Genomic DNA, 14,693 nt, shown 5'->3' on the forward strand with positions numbered 1-14,693 from the left:
CTTGGGTGCAAAAGAGGGTATCTAATTATAGGTGCAAGGGCTCCAATAGTTAGCGCCTAATGGGCTTCCTAATGTAAGTTGGATAACTTAAGTTAATAGGAATCCTAATGCAAGTAGAACTATATTACGAGATTGAATAGGATTCAATCCTTATGCCTATTTAAAGGGACTCCCCTAAGGTCCCTAGAGGATCAAAACCAGCAGCCCCTCACACCCAAAGGCTCTCCCCACGCTTCTCTTCCTCCCCTTTTCTCTTCTCTTAGGCATTCTACACACCCTTTCCTTGGGACGCCCTTACCTTGGGACACGCATCCCAATGAGTTTCACGCTCAAAGGAGTTTGGGTGCCTCTTCCTTGCTGGTTTCTAACATCTGATAGCAGCACATAGCAAGGAGGCACTCTAGAGAAGAGGAGAAGAAGAAGATCAAGGAGAAAATTAAGTGTTGATTGCGATCCAGGCTTCGTTCAGATTCAGCAGGCTGAATTTTGGAGAACCAAAATTCAGATTAAAGAGGACTGTTCCAGGCTGATCCCGAGTGGATACTCGTAGAGGCCGGACACTTGTGCAGCTAAGAGAGAGCCTCTTCTCTTTCAGATCCAGTTTTGAAGAAAGGGATTGCGAAACAGATATGTGATTTGATTACAATCTGAATTTCATCATATATTAATTTCAGCATATGAAATACATCACGTAATTTTATGTTTTTATGCATGCAAAATTAAGATTAAAATTATTTTCATCTTATTCTCCGCTGTGTATTTAGAAAATAAAATTTTTGAAACACATATGCATGCATCAAACTCCAAAATCCAACATTTTTAACTTTAGTTAGATTTATGCCCTTGGCATTTCATCCATGCAGTTTGGACTCTCCTTTGGGCATGCCAAGTGTTCAATATTTGTACTCCTTAAGATTCTCATTTTTTCTTTTTTCCCATTTGACTCTAGTATCTTGATTGTTCTATACTATAATTCAGATCTTCATTTCTCCTCACAATTGGATTTACTGATCTTCTTTAAAATAATATTGGCTTTGGCTTCTTTCTTGATGACTAGTTTCATTTTCCCATTCTCAAATGGCCACAATACTTTCAAGGACATACCACATAATTTTATAATTTTTACATCATTCTATATTTTTATGATCTATTTATTTTCATCTCAACACTTCAATATGAATCCATTACTTGAGCTGACAAAAAAAAATCATATTCTTTTGCTTCTATTTAATAGACAATCCTCTCTTTGGCTTCAAGGCAAGATTTGAATCCTTCTATTGTCTTTCAACAGATTCATGAACCAAGGACCCTCCTCCTCCTTCCTTAGATGAATTTCATAAAGACAGCTGGCCCTTCTTGCAAATTCCTTGCTTAATTTCTTTTTGTTGCATTATAGATAATCTAGATGTGGTCTCCTAGCAGGCACCTTTGCTATTGTCTCATCTCCTAGCAGGCCCTGCTGCTATTCTCTGCTGTTTGTCACATCACTCTCCTTTTTTGAAGCTTTTGCTAACTCTGTGTTTAGAAAAAATGATGTGGAGAGCCCCATTTCACTTTGCTTAGAGACCTTGAGACTTGAGCATCATTATATGTTCTCTCATCATACATGCACTAGGTTTTTGACCTTTTCTATCTTGTATACGATGAAACCCCTTAGATTTTTAAATATTTATATGATGAATATCTAGTTGGAGTGATTGCTTTAACAATTTATGAAATTGATAAAACCTTTTTAAATGTTATGTTAGACTAGATACCTTATATGAAGTTGTGTTAGAAGTATATATATAATGATGATGACAACTTATTCAATAGTTTTAAGTGTGAAGGTGACATATGAAGTTTCCAAAGTGTCCTAGGAGCTGAATGTCAAGGAACCCAAAACCTGGGAGTATCAGGTAACAAGCTGCCAGAATTTCCATGTCAGAGATATCATCATATCTTAAAGTTCTTTAGCTGTTCATATCAACAAAACCTTCCAAAGCTCAAAATCTATATAGCAATTATTTCAGTGCTATCATTTCTGTTGTCACCCAATCATGATGCAATAAGCTTCTTCCATATCATGTCAGCTTGCCTTTTCCCCTTCTTCACCCGCATCATATTATCACAACCTCTGCACATCAGTAACTTTGGGGTCGCTTAACACTTTTAAGAACTCAATTCATGACCATTTGAAGTCATCCCTTGATACGATGCCTTTATATCCAATACTTGTACAACTGTCACTATGCTACCTCTCTAAAATTTTCTTTTCCCTTTTAGTGGATTTACCATATAGTACAAACTTAATTATCATCCTCAAGGTGAAATTTTTAGCTGTTTAATTCAAAAAGATGGTTCTTCCAGAGGTACTCATCTATCCCCTGCATGAAAAACCATAAATGGATTGTATGTACTGAAGTCCATAACTAGGTTCTACATATGTGTCCCATATGGCAAACGGGCAAAGTATTATATGGCGAGCCTAATCTATGTATTTTGTATTAATTCCCAAAAGAGAGATTGCAATTGCAAGATTTAGTAAGTAAATAAGCCAATAAAACAAAATGAAGTGAATATAAATGCCAAATAACAAAGTCCAAAAAATAAAGTTATGAAATATACTTCTTAAACAAGGAAAAACAGTGGTATTAAATTCATATGCTGGTATTATAATGCAAAGTCATAGACCGTTATGCACACCAGTCCTCGTGAAAGCAGAGCAGATATAAGAAATAGTATTGCCCCATACGACTTCGAAATACAGGAAGCATTGCCATAAGCTGACTAAAAGCAGCTGTCCATGAAGCATATGTTTTGACTCTTAGAACTTTCTGCAAATCTGAAGCTGACTCAATTGAAAGACCTTCTAAGGCTTTAGTTACCATCTGTTTAAATGTCATCAATAGCATTATAAAATTGAAACAACCGCAAGTTAGTAGGCTGAAAATGACTGTTAGAAAATTTATCTATCATCATCACCTCATTCTGATCAAATTCAGATCCATCATCTGCATGATGGCTTGAAAATCCTAGGGTTGCAACCACAGCTTTCTTTCCGCTCCCACATAAAAATAATATTTCAACCATACTATGAACCAACGCTCTGAAAAACAAACTTGTGGTCAGCATTTGATATTCAAAAATAAAAGATATTGACTAAGAAAAGCCATCCAACTGGAAAGAACAAAAAGAATCCCACAATGATAAATAAATATATAAATAAGTAAACTTGCCATCCTACATACCATTGATCTTGGCAGAAAAGTTTAAATTCTAGATGAATCCCAAGCACGTGCGCGCGCGCACACACGCACACAAAAAAAAAAAGAGATCTGTTGTAACCTCCACCATGTCTGCTTTCACATCTCATGAGACCATACATTTCAGTCATTTAACCGATACCTTCTAAGATATAACTAACATAACATCAAAACCAATATAGGGCATTAGACGGGAATCTGGGCACTCTCAGCATCCAGAGGTCAGCTCAATGATCAAAAATTAGTAAATCCTGCCAACCCACACAATCAGCTTCCTATCACCGTTTCTCCCCTTCAACAATTGCTAAATGAATGTATAAAATGTAAAAGAGCTTCTCATGAGGTTGTGTGAGGGTATGAATCCCTTTATTATATGTAGTCCCAAATTCATAGCCTTTCTATTTAATCAAAATTCATTGTTTGTTCCATTGTCACAAGAAAAATAAAGAACTTCTTTCAAAACTGACAGTTGCATCAATTTAGATGGAAGCAAATGTCAAAACTGACACCTCATACAGTTGTTGTCTTATGGCTAGCAGCATACCATGCGATAGTATGGAGAGTCCCATACCATCCTGACCCATATTGGTAAGCTGCCAGAATGGGGTCTGATATCAAGGCTGGAAACCTTAGTTTGGGACATCCAAGCAACAATTTATGGTCAAAAATAAACAATATGTAATTTGCTAGATAAAATGAGATCATCCAATCCTACTTTTATTTCAAAGAAAATCATTGACTCTAGGCGTCTCCCTTCCATTTCTGCTATCCCTTCTTTTTTTTTTTTTTTAACATTACCTCCTTATAGACACATGCACTCATTTCCTTTCTGCCATCACTTGTTTTCTCCTTCCCTCTTTTTGAGTATGGTGCTCTTTCCTTTTTTTTCCTAGCTGAACATACCTTCCCTTCTCACTTAGTGGTCCCCTCATTCTTTCTTCCCCGTAGTCCCCTCCATGACCATATCACAGCTAAGCAGGAAGAAAACAGATGAGTCATATTTGTCTTCTTTCACCCTCTTTTTCCTTAGATGTTTCCACCATGCATGTTATTCGTGTTTCCAGATCAGGCCAAACAAAACTATACAAAATTATCTTGATAAACTTTCAGCATTCTCATTCCCTTGTCATGAATCCAAATGGCGAAGCATAAGGGATAAATTGTTACAAGTATGACAGAGAATGTTACTGCAATCATTTCGAGTCAAAAGGTATCTTCCAAAATCAGCATCATTTTGCTGAAGTTAGCAGTGATATTGCTAAGCAAATAAACTTGTATTTTTCAGAATCAGCATGTCAAAGGAAATTATCATTTGCAACAAGAGATCAAAGTTATTATATGGTATAAACAAGACAAATTGATATGTCTAAAGAATCCGCAAAGACATAAAAATGCCCTTAATGGCAAAACATAACAAGTTCAAAGAAGAATACAATAACCAATTGGCAACATTTTGTTTTCAGCAAGCACAAATATGATCCATAAAAAACAAAGGAGATACATTTACAGCTAGATGAGAGTTATTATGGGCAGAGTAATCACCTTTGTTTTCTATCATCAGTTATAGATGCAAAATTATCAGTTGCTGCAAATGGACTTTGACAAAATCTCCTTTGAACTAAACTATACAGTGGACTATTTGCTTCAAGTTTACCCAACTCATCTGGAAAAAATAAAAGATATTTGAGGACATAGGCCTGCAGGACAAAGAAAAAAAAAATAATGTCAGAAAAGAAAAATTAATGTCAGAAAAGATCTTAGGAAAAAAATGAATAACAATGCTTAAGGCCAGTATTGCAATATAGAAGGGTTGGTGTATATAATAATATCAATTCAGCACATCCATAGTCACTGCCATAAAATGTTCTACACTTAACCTGCAAATAGCAACATTTGGAAGTACAATTTATTATGTTATAAGCATGTAATCCACTAAAAATGCATATAAATTTTTCATGAGATTGTCTCACAACAACAAATTGCAACAGATTGTTAACAATTGAGACATCTGCTTGCCAGCCAAATCTTTAGAGAAACTGAATACTTATGCAAATATGGAACATGATAGACCTTTTTTTCCTTTCATATATTACCCCCTTTATCAGCTTGATACAAGTTCACCTTACCATTTCATATCATGTTCCTGTACATGCCTGAGCTAGTCCAGTGAATGGCAAAAGGAAATGAGAAAGTAAACATAAAATGGCAATAGGACTACTTGATTGGGAAACACCATATAGAGAACTTGCACACATTTCTAACAACAGCTATGATCTTAATAAGCACTGAAAACAAATAACAGAAGGCTATGAAACAAGTCAAGACCCAGCTGATAATCGAGGCAGCATACTATGAGAATTTCATAACAATTCAGTTATTGATGCTATCTAAGAGCAACACTTGATAACATAAAGGTGGGAAAAAGGTTCAAAACAGTTCGATCAACATGTTCTCTTAGCAAGAAGGACAAGAGAATTATGCCGAAAAATCAAAAGGTAAAAAATGTGATAGGAGAAATGAAGGTTTATGTAAAGGTGAAAATGCATACAGAGAGTATCTTTACCAGAATCAATACAAAACAAGGAAGAGGGGAAATACAAGTAAGAAATAAAATAAGCTTTGCATGAATATACACAATCAAACCTGCCAATTGTAAATGCAACCATTATTCCAACTATATGGTCAATCTTAGAAGTTACTAAGCAAGAGATATGTGTTTTGGTATCCACAACAAATGAATTTGAATTAAAATGAATTTTGACTTTTTCCAAGCAATAAGGTCTTATAAATTCAGGGTCTACCATCTTTTGCAAATTCGCTGTAAAGAAATCTCAAAGGCTAAGCATTCTAAGGACATCAATGAATTGGGAAATACAAAATTACTGAAAGTCAAAACAATCACAAGATAACAATAAAACACAGCAAGATTGGATGAAAAAATTGATTGTGAGGCAGAAATGAAGCATGGAATGTAAAATGACAAGCAGAGAGTGTGCTACCTGTATGGTTGCCAAGACACCACAAGGACCTCCCTCATGCTGGACCAGACCCATGCATGTTGCTGGATCAGAGCTAAACCTATATGCATTAGTTCATAGAAAATCAGCAAGACAGAGGAAATAAAAGACAGGGAGTCTGTTAGTACTGCAATCAAATTTTCAGAACTTGGTTATTTAAGCATTACTAAAAAAGTCACTTTTTATTTGGAAGTTTTAAAGCACTTGGAAAAGGTTGAATAAATCAGAGAGGTTACAGTTTCAATAACAAAGGGCTCTTGGTTGGTATTGGTACTTGTTGATATGATGTCATAGCAGCAAACCCAGGTAATTATTAGCCCTGCAGAGATAGGTAATGATAGGTGTGACCAGGGCCATAGAGCTGTAAAGGCAGAGGACTAATTGATGGTACAACAGCACTGGTGGGACATGTGCATTAGAAGAATAAAAGTAACAAGCATATCATAAGAACAGTTATTACCTGTTTTTTTATTACCAAAATCAACACAAATGCCTAGTCATTGTCAACACAGCTTTGAGAAAAAAAGAACTATTTTCCAATAGAGATTCAGAGAATCAAGGATCCAAGTCCCCCATGAATCCAAACTTCATGCGTGAAGAACATGATTGTATCATCCAAACACGATATAAAATGCGAAGCAAGTATTTTGGTGACGAATCAACAACACCCTAAAATCAATACTTCCAACAGTGCCTTAGCAAAAGCAAGTCAAAAGCCAAATCAACAACCTTTAGGCTTAAGCATCCCTTAAAATTTGCACTAAGCAATATTAATCTTACAATTTGTATTGTGGTGCACTCTAATGACTGCATCTTTCTATCTTAATCATGTTGAAATTCCAGAAGTGAAATGAGATCCCCAGCATTTAAATATCGAGTTCTATGTGCAAGCTTCAACCTTGGATACCAATCAATGCCACACAGGTTGTAGCTCAATTTTAAAAGCATTGATTTTCATGAAACACCTTTATCAGCAATAAACACTGAATATTAGATTATTTTTTGGAAAGAGCTATACAGATGCAGCATTTTTTTAGGATATTTTGAATTCTGATGTTTACCAAAAAGATCCTGCACTGTCAGCATTGAACCAGTTTGTGCTAGAAACTAGAAAGTGCCCACAAGGAGATATGCATTAAAAGAAGGGAAATCTCTGGTCACGGACTACTCAATGTTGACTCAAGATTTTATCCAAAGCCCGAAAGCTTAATGGGAAACCTTCACGATTTCACCCATATGACTTTAGACAACAATTATTAGGCCCAGTTGCTAAACACAAAGCGCTCCACTCTTCAAATCATGGCATTCTCTCTTAAGTCAGAACCAATATGTTGCACTACTAACTGACAAACAACCTGCCTTGATTATTCAGCAAGATCTAAAGATCCACCTCTATGACCTCATAATTTCCTTAAACATATCCCAAACCTTGTGTCAGACAGGATACAGCATCAGTAAAAAAAAAAGATACTTCCTCTGCAAATAAATGATGATATTTTTGACAGCTGTTAACTCTCCATTAAAAAGTGTTTTCCCAATGTCTCTCCAAATCTAAATGACAAGTAAATATTTCTCTACTGAACTGAATTTGTACTCTCTCCAGCCTTCAGACACACATACCTTTTTGCCCAGTTCAAGGTTTGCAGCACATCCAAGTCCCCTCATCTTCAACACTCTATGGAAGCCAGACAATCCAAAAGGAGCTAAGCATCCTATATTTACTGGTGGGCAGTTGATGGATTGACATACCATTTAGTTTAAATTTTAAAGAACTGAAGTTAGGAAACAGGTATTCATACTGAGTTAAGCTGTTCACTATTCATCATAAGCAGTTGCAAAGTTCATGAGAAGTCCATAATCAGCTATTGTTAAAATCATCAAGGAATATCTTTAATTTATGAAATTCTCAATAATACATATAGACAGCAGAAGCTAAGGTCATCCATCACCAATTTCTTTTTTCACCCGAAAGCCTTCCAACAGAATGTGGACCTTAGTGCAGCGACATCATAAAACTATATAACTTTGAAATGTTCATAGTGCAGATAATGGCCCTCTAGGTTTCATTTAACACCAACGACAGTGTAAAAATATAAATAAAAACAAAGAAGAAAACTTTCGTATATATGGTTCCTGGTTAACGAAAAACTGCTGAAAGCATCAAAAAGCCATGAAAAAAATATAATCAAACGGGCAAAAAGGAAAAAAAAAAAAAAAAAAGAGTAGAAACCAAAAAAAGACTGGGAAATTCCAACAGGTAGACCAGTCATACTCACCTGATACCCTGATTGCTCCATTGTGCCAGCACATCCCTCGACACGCCATTCCCGAACACCATCAAAAACAGCTGGTCGACGTCCGAGGACGATAGCTCCTCCCCAGAATCCAAACCCCTGCGCTCCCCCTCCTCCACCTTTCCTCCTTGCGGAGCACCCACTTCGGCTTTCGCCGCCGAGGGCCCCACGGCCGCGGCAGCGCTCTTGCCCACCACCTCCTCCCTCGCGCCCACCGGCCGTGCAGAGCTGGCGCTCTTGTTCTCCATTGCCCTGATCCGCTTCTCGGCCGTGATCCGCTTCTCCGCCGCCGACGCCAGAAGCTCCCTCTGCAACCTCCGGTTCCGCGCCTCCACCGACTCCTCCCCGCTCTCTCTCGGCTTGCTCCGCTTCGCCTCCGGCATCGAGCTCTGGAGGCTCATCCGCAGTGCCATCTGAAGCTCCTCGTCCTCGCGATCCGCCATGGGAAGAGATACCACCGACAAAATCCCAAAATCACAGCCGAACCCTACGGAACAGAAATCTAGGGTTTCGATCGATCGAATTAGAACACCACGAGAGATCGAACCAGCGGGAGAATAATTTTGGTATCGATCGGATGGTATCTAACATGGAATTCGATTCGATAAAAGATTCAGTTGGGGAATTCAGATTGGAAACCCTAGAGGCTAGGGGCATTCGGCAGCGAGGGTTCGTCGAGGCGGAGACGGCCGGTCGACGGGAGGCGGAGAAGGAAGCGAGACGGGATCGCAAAGTAAAAATACCGTCCGCTTCCCTACCACCCGCGGCCGGATAGATTTACCAAAATGCCCTTGCACGTGCATCAGTTGTAGGGATCTCCGGCCGTCCATCTGGTCCATACGTGCAAAGAAGCAGATTACGGCCGTCTGATGCTGTTCGGGATCTCGATAATTTAGTTTAACTTGGTGGTGAAGTTGGGAGAGTGTCTTCCGAAACGTTACTGGTTTGAGGCGGCTTCATTCAAGTGAAGCAGGCAAGGAGTGCACCCAGCGTCGGGACGGGGTTGCATCTTTCGCGCCAAAGAAGAATTAACATTACTTCGCACGAATTCACCGTTGGATCGCGTATCGATCTGCGCAGCAAATTGTGGAAAAGTTTGGGGTGCTTTGACAGCTGCGCATAACGCGATCCCACGCTGTGCTGTCTGAAGAATTGGCGAGGTCGGAACGACTTTGGTAGCGAAATGGCCGCGTCTGAAGAATTGGCGGGGATATGACCCTACAGAACGCAGACAAGATCACCAAATGGCATGGCGCCTCTGCCCTTTGTCATGTTGGGTCGGAACGAGTTTGGTAGCGAAATGGCCGCGTGGTGACATTCAAATTAGGATGCCAATGGAAATGAGAGATTAATACATAATCGCGGGTTCTGATCACGGCATTATTCCATTAGTAAATTTGAAAGGAATCATTATTTACCATTATAAAGATTATAACTTATAACAATTAATATGTACTTTACAATGTATAATTTAATAGTAAAATAATAACTGTTATAAGAGTGTTGTGGTGAAAATTAATAAATAACAGAAAATTAATATTTTCAAATCATTATTCACTTAATATAAATTTTATCACCTTTGAATGGTGAAAAACGTGTTTAAAATAACAGAAAAATTATAAATTGTTGTTACTTGGAGACTTTGGTTGGTGGGTCTCGCTCCTTTTATTCAAAAATATATTATTTATTTGAAAGAACAATAAAAATGCAAATAACAACTACTGCTTTTTGCTACGATTGCCCATTCTAGCACCAAATAATCCATTGTAGCTCTCATTATCTTTTTATTTATAATACTATGGAGGTGTCTGAAATTATTATAAGTCATTCTAATATCGTAATGGCTGTCATTTTAATCATCGTTTCAAAACTAGAGGCTAGATAACTGTGTTGCTGTTAAGTGGAAGAATGAAAGGCTTTGATCATAAGAGAGGAAATATCAACTGCTTCTATCTCTATATATGATATAAGCACATCAGCTATTAGTTCGTGCACTCCTCGTTTTAGGAGTTTGGCAAATTGGAACATATTGGTGTATCCAGTGTCTAAGCCATACTAACTGGCATCCATTTCATCCATTCTAGTTCAAGAAACTAAATACTATATTGGACTAAAAAATGACTAAATCTTGCCAAGACTATTATTGATTAGAACTTAATCAAGAACAAGATTTGTCATTTTGATGACAGATCTTGTATTGATACCATCCTATTATAATGTTAGTACGCTAATCGATACAGCATATGATAGTATCGGTATAAATATACCATATCGATATAATATAATATGTTCTGTAACAGATAGTATAAGATGGTATAACAAATCTTGGTCAAGAGTTTTCCAGACCCATTTAATTCAGATCAGGTGTGGAGTTTTCATAAAAAAGAGAAGGATGCATGGCCCAAGAGTCACTTTTTCCTATTTTTGTATGACATGGTAGTCACCATGTGGAGATCCTGCTAACATTGACAGCACGTAAAAACTTATGATAATTGATGTAACTTCAGTTTCCATGAAGTCATTTGGAGTTCTGACTGGATGTCTTAACATAGTGAATCGCATTCAAAGACTGGTAGCTAAAATACTTGAAGAATATAGCTTCCATGGAAACATGTATGGCCTCTTCTTGAAAGACCACATTAGAACAATTATTAACTCTCACTTTGAAATGATCCAATCCCTTGGCACACAATGACATATTTACCGAAAGGGTTTTATCAAACAACTTCAGTTTGTTGCTATGTTAACCTGCACCTTGAAAAAGTCCAAAACAAAATCCTAATCAGTAAGAGAAGTTTATGAATATGATTTCCAATTATAATTCATACATACTTTAGCCATAAATGGATCGACGATGTCATTCCAGACAGCTTAAAATTAATAGCTGATATCATAAAACAATCAAGCAACAGAGTACATCATTGAACGACCAACGAATAAATAGTCTTCTTAGCATGAACAACTACTACATGCAACAAAACTCAAAATCACTGAATTAGAAAAAGTAACAGATGCATCTCCATTCTTGATTATAGCCAGACAAAACGAGTCTACCGCCTTAGGCTCTGCATGATGTACTGAGCATAGAGATCCCTGCAACCATACCCATCAAAGAATATAATCAGAAGAGGAATATTGCAAAAACACATACATAGATATTTCGTGAATCACAACCATCACTAAACACTAGCGTATATAATGCGTTGCATTAGGACCGATATGTAGTTCTGGCACATTAATATTCATGACAAATATGTATGTTTATGTTTCAGAAATCACATGCATGTGATGGTTGAAACCAACTTACATGGAGTGCTGGATGGCCTCAACAGCAGTATTTGCAGGCAAGAACTCATTGACAGCAACCTCTTTGTTCTCATTCTTTTTGTCTGAACTCAGTCAAGGTTTCTGTTGACGATTTGTAGATTTATTATATCCTCCTAGAGAAACTGGGCCACAGCACAGCAGTGCCCCCAGCATTACTGCCATCCAGTAAATATTACAAAAAAAAAAAAAAAATCATATCTTCATAAGTTGAGCAACATGAAAGCTTCAAGCAGAAAGTAAAACAGGATACAATCTTCAAAGAAGCGCTTTATTTCAGCAAGCCGATGAGGAGAGAGCTCTGAGATGTCATTGTAGTGGCGGTACTCAGGATCATCAGCACACACTGCAATGATTTTATCATCTTTCTCTCCCTGTTTAACAAAACCAAAAAGCATGGTCCTCAGAGTAGGAAAATAAGTAAATGAATAAAAAACTTCATGTTACGAGATAATACTTGGTCAATCATGGGCATCAGTCCAATGGCCCTGGCTCGAAGAAAGCAACCAGGAAGGACTGGTTCCTGTTCAAAGTATTGAAAGGGAACCTTATTAGTACTTATTAGTACTTTTGACCTTCTGCTTAAAGATCCTCTTATTGTTACTTAGAATCATCTTGAGGTGAGGAATACAAAGCAAACAATGCATTAAAACCATGTATTTATCTTATGCTCCACAAAAGCAAGTCGTCAAGTAGTATAGATTAGAAGTTATTGGGTCACCTGCATGAGGACCAAAACATCCATTGGATCATTGTCTTCGCAAAGTGTTCGAGGAATAAAACCATAATTATGAGGATACACCACTGATGAATACAAGACCCTATCAACCTGAGGCCAATGTCAAAAATTGTAAGATCATCATCAGGGAAAAAGAAAAAGGAATGATGAATGACACGTACAGCATAATAATGAAGTATACGATTAGAAAATTCTAATGATTCACAGATATTCCAGCAGCAAGAAAGAACCACTGTTATTATGCCTGCTACTCTATTATGCCTTGCTGATCTCAGGAAAATTAAATGATGTAAATGCAGCATTTACGCACCTTAATCAGTCCAGTCTTCTTGTCAAGTTCATATTTAACTTTACTTCCTTTTGTTATCTCCACAACCTATACCAGATGAACAGGAAAAAAGAACCATGAAGCGTTCACTCTCTTTCAGACAACTGATTTAGAAGAGCCGCGAAACCAACACATGTTTGTCTTGTCATACTATGCATTTAAAATTTAATTGAGGGATCTAGCTTCATCAAACTCTAGTTTTTAGTGACTTAGAATTTGGAACATTCTTAACTGGAAATGGTGGTGATTTTGCTCCAAGAAGCTTTTCTCAGGGCATGAAATTAAAAATGGTTTATGTCACAATGCTGGAGGTCTCCAAATATCTAGATCATAAAAAGCTTATAAAAAAAACACTTACCACATTAAAAATAGAAGGAGCTCCCGGACCTGCATGCAAACCATGTGGTCACTTAGCTGCTGTTGGCTGATCAGATGCCATTGAAATCAAATCGCAGGTAAACAAGAATATGTTGAGGTGAGTACCTATTTCAAGATCATGCCAAGGATGTGCGGCGACTGATCTCCTTGACAAGGATGAGAGAATCCTTTCATTCAACCGTGGAACAGGGCGCTTCTCAGCAGCAGCGCTCCCATTTTCGTCACTCATATTTCTAATAGCAAAAAAACATTAAGAGAAAACTAAAAAGTGGATGTCCAAGAGATGCATAGACCAACAACCAAACAATAAACACATGAATCTAATCAGAGAATCATAGCATTTATATTTATCTATCAATGGTAGCTCCTAAATCAACTAAAATTCGATTGGAAAGTACCGATAAAAATCACAAATGGAAGAGTACACTAGAAGATATTTCAATTTTCTTTTTCAGCCCCCGTCCTAAGAGAACTTATTGTTTGCATCTCAAGTGCAGACTCACTAAAGTAATAGGTGAATCTATTATTACTACATTAAAAGGTACATAATGAAGTTCGTACAAAATATGAATCCTACAGCATAAGATCTTTTTTCGTATTTGCAAATGGTATGGAACAACAAAGTACACACGTCAAAGATCTGATGCAATAATCGTATGCATTATCGCACCAGAAAAAGAGGAGATCCAATAATACAATCCACACAACTAATCCTAGGGATTTGCACTAAATTCAAGTAAATCAAAAAAAAAAAAAATCCTTCAACCAAAAAATTAAACGACAGATAGATTCCTAAAGCTTCCTATTCAGAATAACAATTCTGAGGATAAGTAATCAAAGAAAAAAAAAACTAACTCTAGGAGAAATGCTTAACTTTTAGAAGATTTATAAAATAATATTGCAGCAAGAAATCTGGATCTTTCAAATAAGAAACAAAAAAAAAAAAAAAGAAGAGGGAAACTATTAACCTTTGAGCTCCAAGAATCTAAAAGCAACATCAAAATGTAACAAAAAGACAAAGGAAAAAAAAAAAAGTTCAAGACCTTGATATCAAACAAAAAGTTGCATCAGTAAGCAAAGGATTGACGAATTGATCCAAGAAAAATTATAGAAAGGGGAAAGAAAAGATCAATACCTTTAATGAGAGAAATCTGAGTCGAGGGAGAGGAGGAGAAGAGGAGTGTTCTGCTCTCCGATTTGTTTGGTGGAATCGGCCCCCTGGTCTTTCTTTTATATAAAAACTCGGAGTGGGAGTTGAGGTGCACGAATGGCACGTTCGCGGCTGCTGACCTTCTCGCGAGAGAACCGGCGGTTCTTCTTCTCCCTGACCCTACTTGCTTACGGTCACCAACGGGTGAGCAAATGACC

The 14,693-nt window shown here is 37.3% G+C and overlaps 1 protein-coding gene and 1 pseudogene across 1 annotated transcript; both read right to left on the minus strand.

Moving 5' to 3' along the window:
* Nucleotides 1-2,637: 2,637 nt before the first annotated feature.
* On the minus strand, nt 2,638-9,322 carry LOC140851757 (uncharacterized; annotated as a pseudogene).
* Nucleotides 9,323-11,342: 2,020 nt separating this feature from the next.
* LOC105052009 (soluble inorganic pyrophosphatase) lies at nt 11,343-14,621 on the minus strand. The gene is made up of 9 exons (XM_010932683.4): nt 14,461-14,621; nt 13,431-13,558; nt 13,306-13,334; nt 12,930-12,995; nt 12,602-12,709; nt 12,338-12,403; nt 12,134-12,254; nt 11,864-11,945; nt 11,343-11,649 (listed from the first exon to the last, which is right to left on the minus strand). The coding sequence occupies exons 2-9, from the start codon at nt 13,552-13,554 to the stop codon at nt 11,607-11,609; spliced, it is 639 nt and encodes a 212-aa protein (XP_010930985.1). The 5' UTR covers nt 13,555-13,558; nt 14,461-14,621; the 3' UTR covers nt 11,343-11,606.
* Between the last annotated feature and the right edge of the window lie 72 nt (nt 14,622-14,693).

Source organism: Elaeis guineensis, chromosome 9 (assembly GCF_000442705.2).
Source record: "Elaeis guineensis isolate ETL-2024a chromosome 9, EG11, whole genome shotgun sequence".
Taxonomy (NCBI): Eukaryota; Viridiplantae; Streptophyta; class Magnoliopsida; order Arecales; family Arecaceae; genus Elaeis; species Elaeis guineensis.

Excerpts from the sequence above, each read along its gene's own strand:
- LOC105052009 (XM_010932683.4), bottom strand. The coding sequence starts at position 13,554 with ATGAGTGACGAAAATGGGAGCGCTGCTGCTGAGAAGCGCCCTGTTCCA. Across the intron at positions 12,996-13,305 it reads CTCCTTCTATTTTTAATGTG|GTTGTGGAGATAACAAAAGG; the intron begins GTAAGTGTTTTT and ends CATCTGGTATAG. Across the intron at positions 12,404-12,601 it reads ATGTTTTGGTCCTCATGCAG|GAACCAGTCCTTCCTGGTTG; the intron begins GTGACCCAATAA and ends TACTTTGAACAG.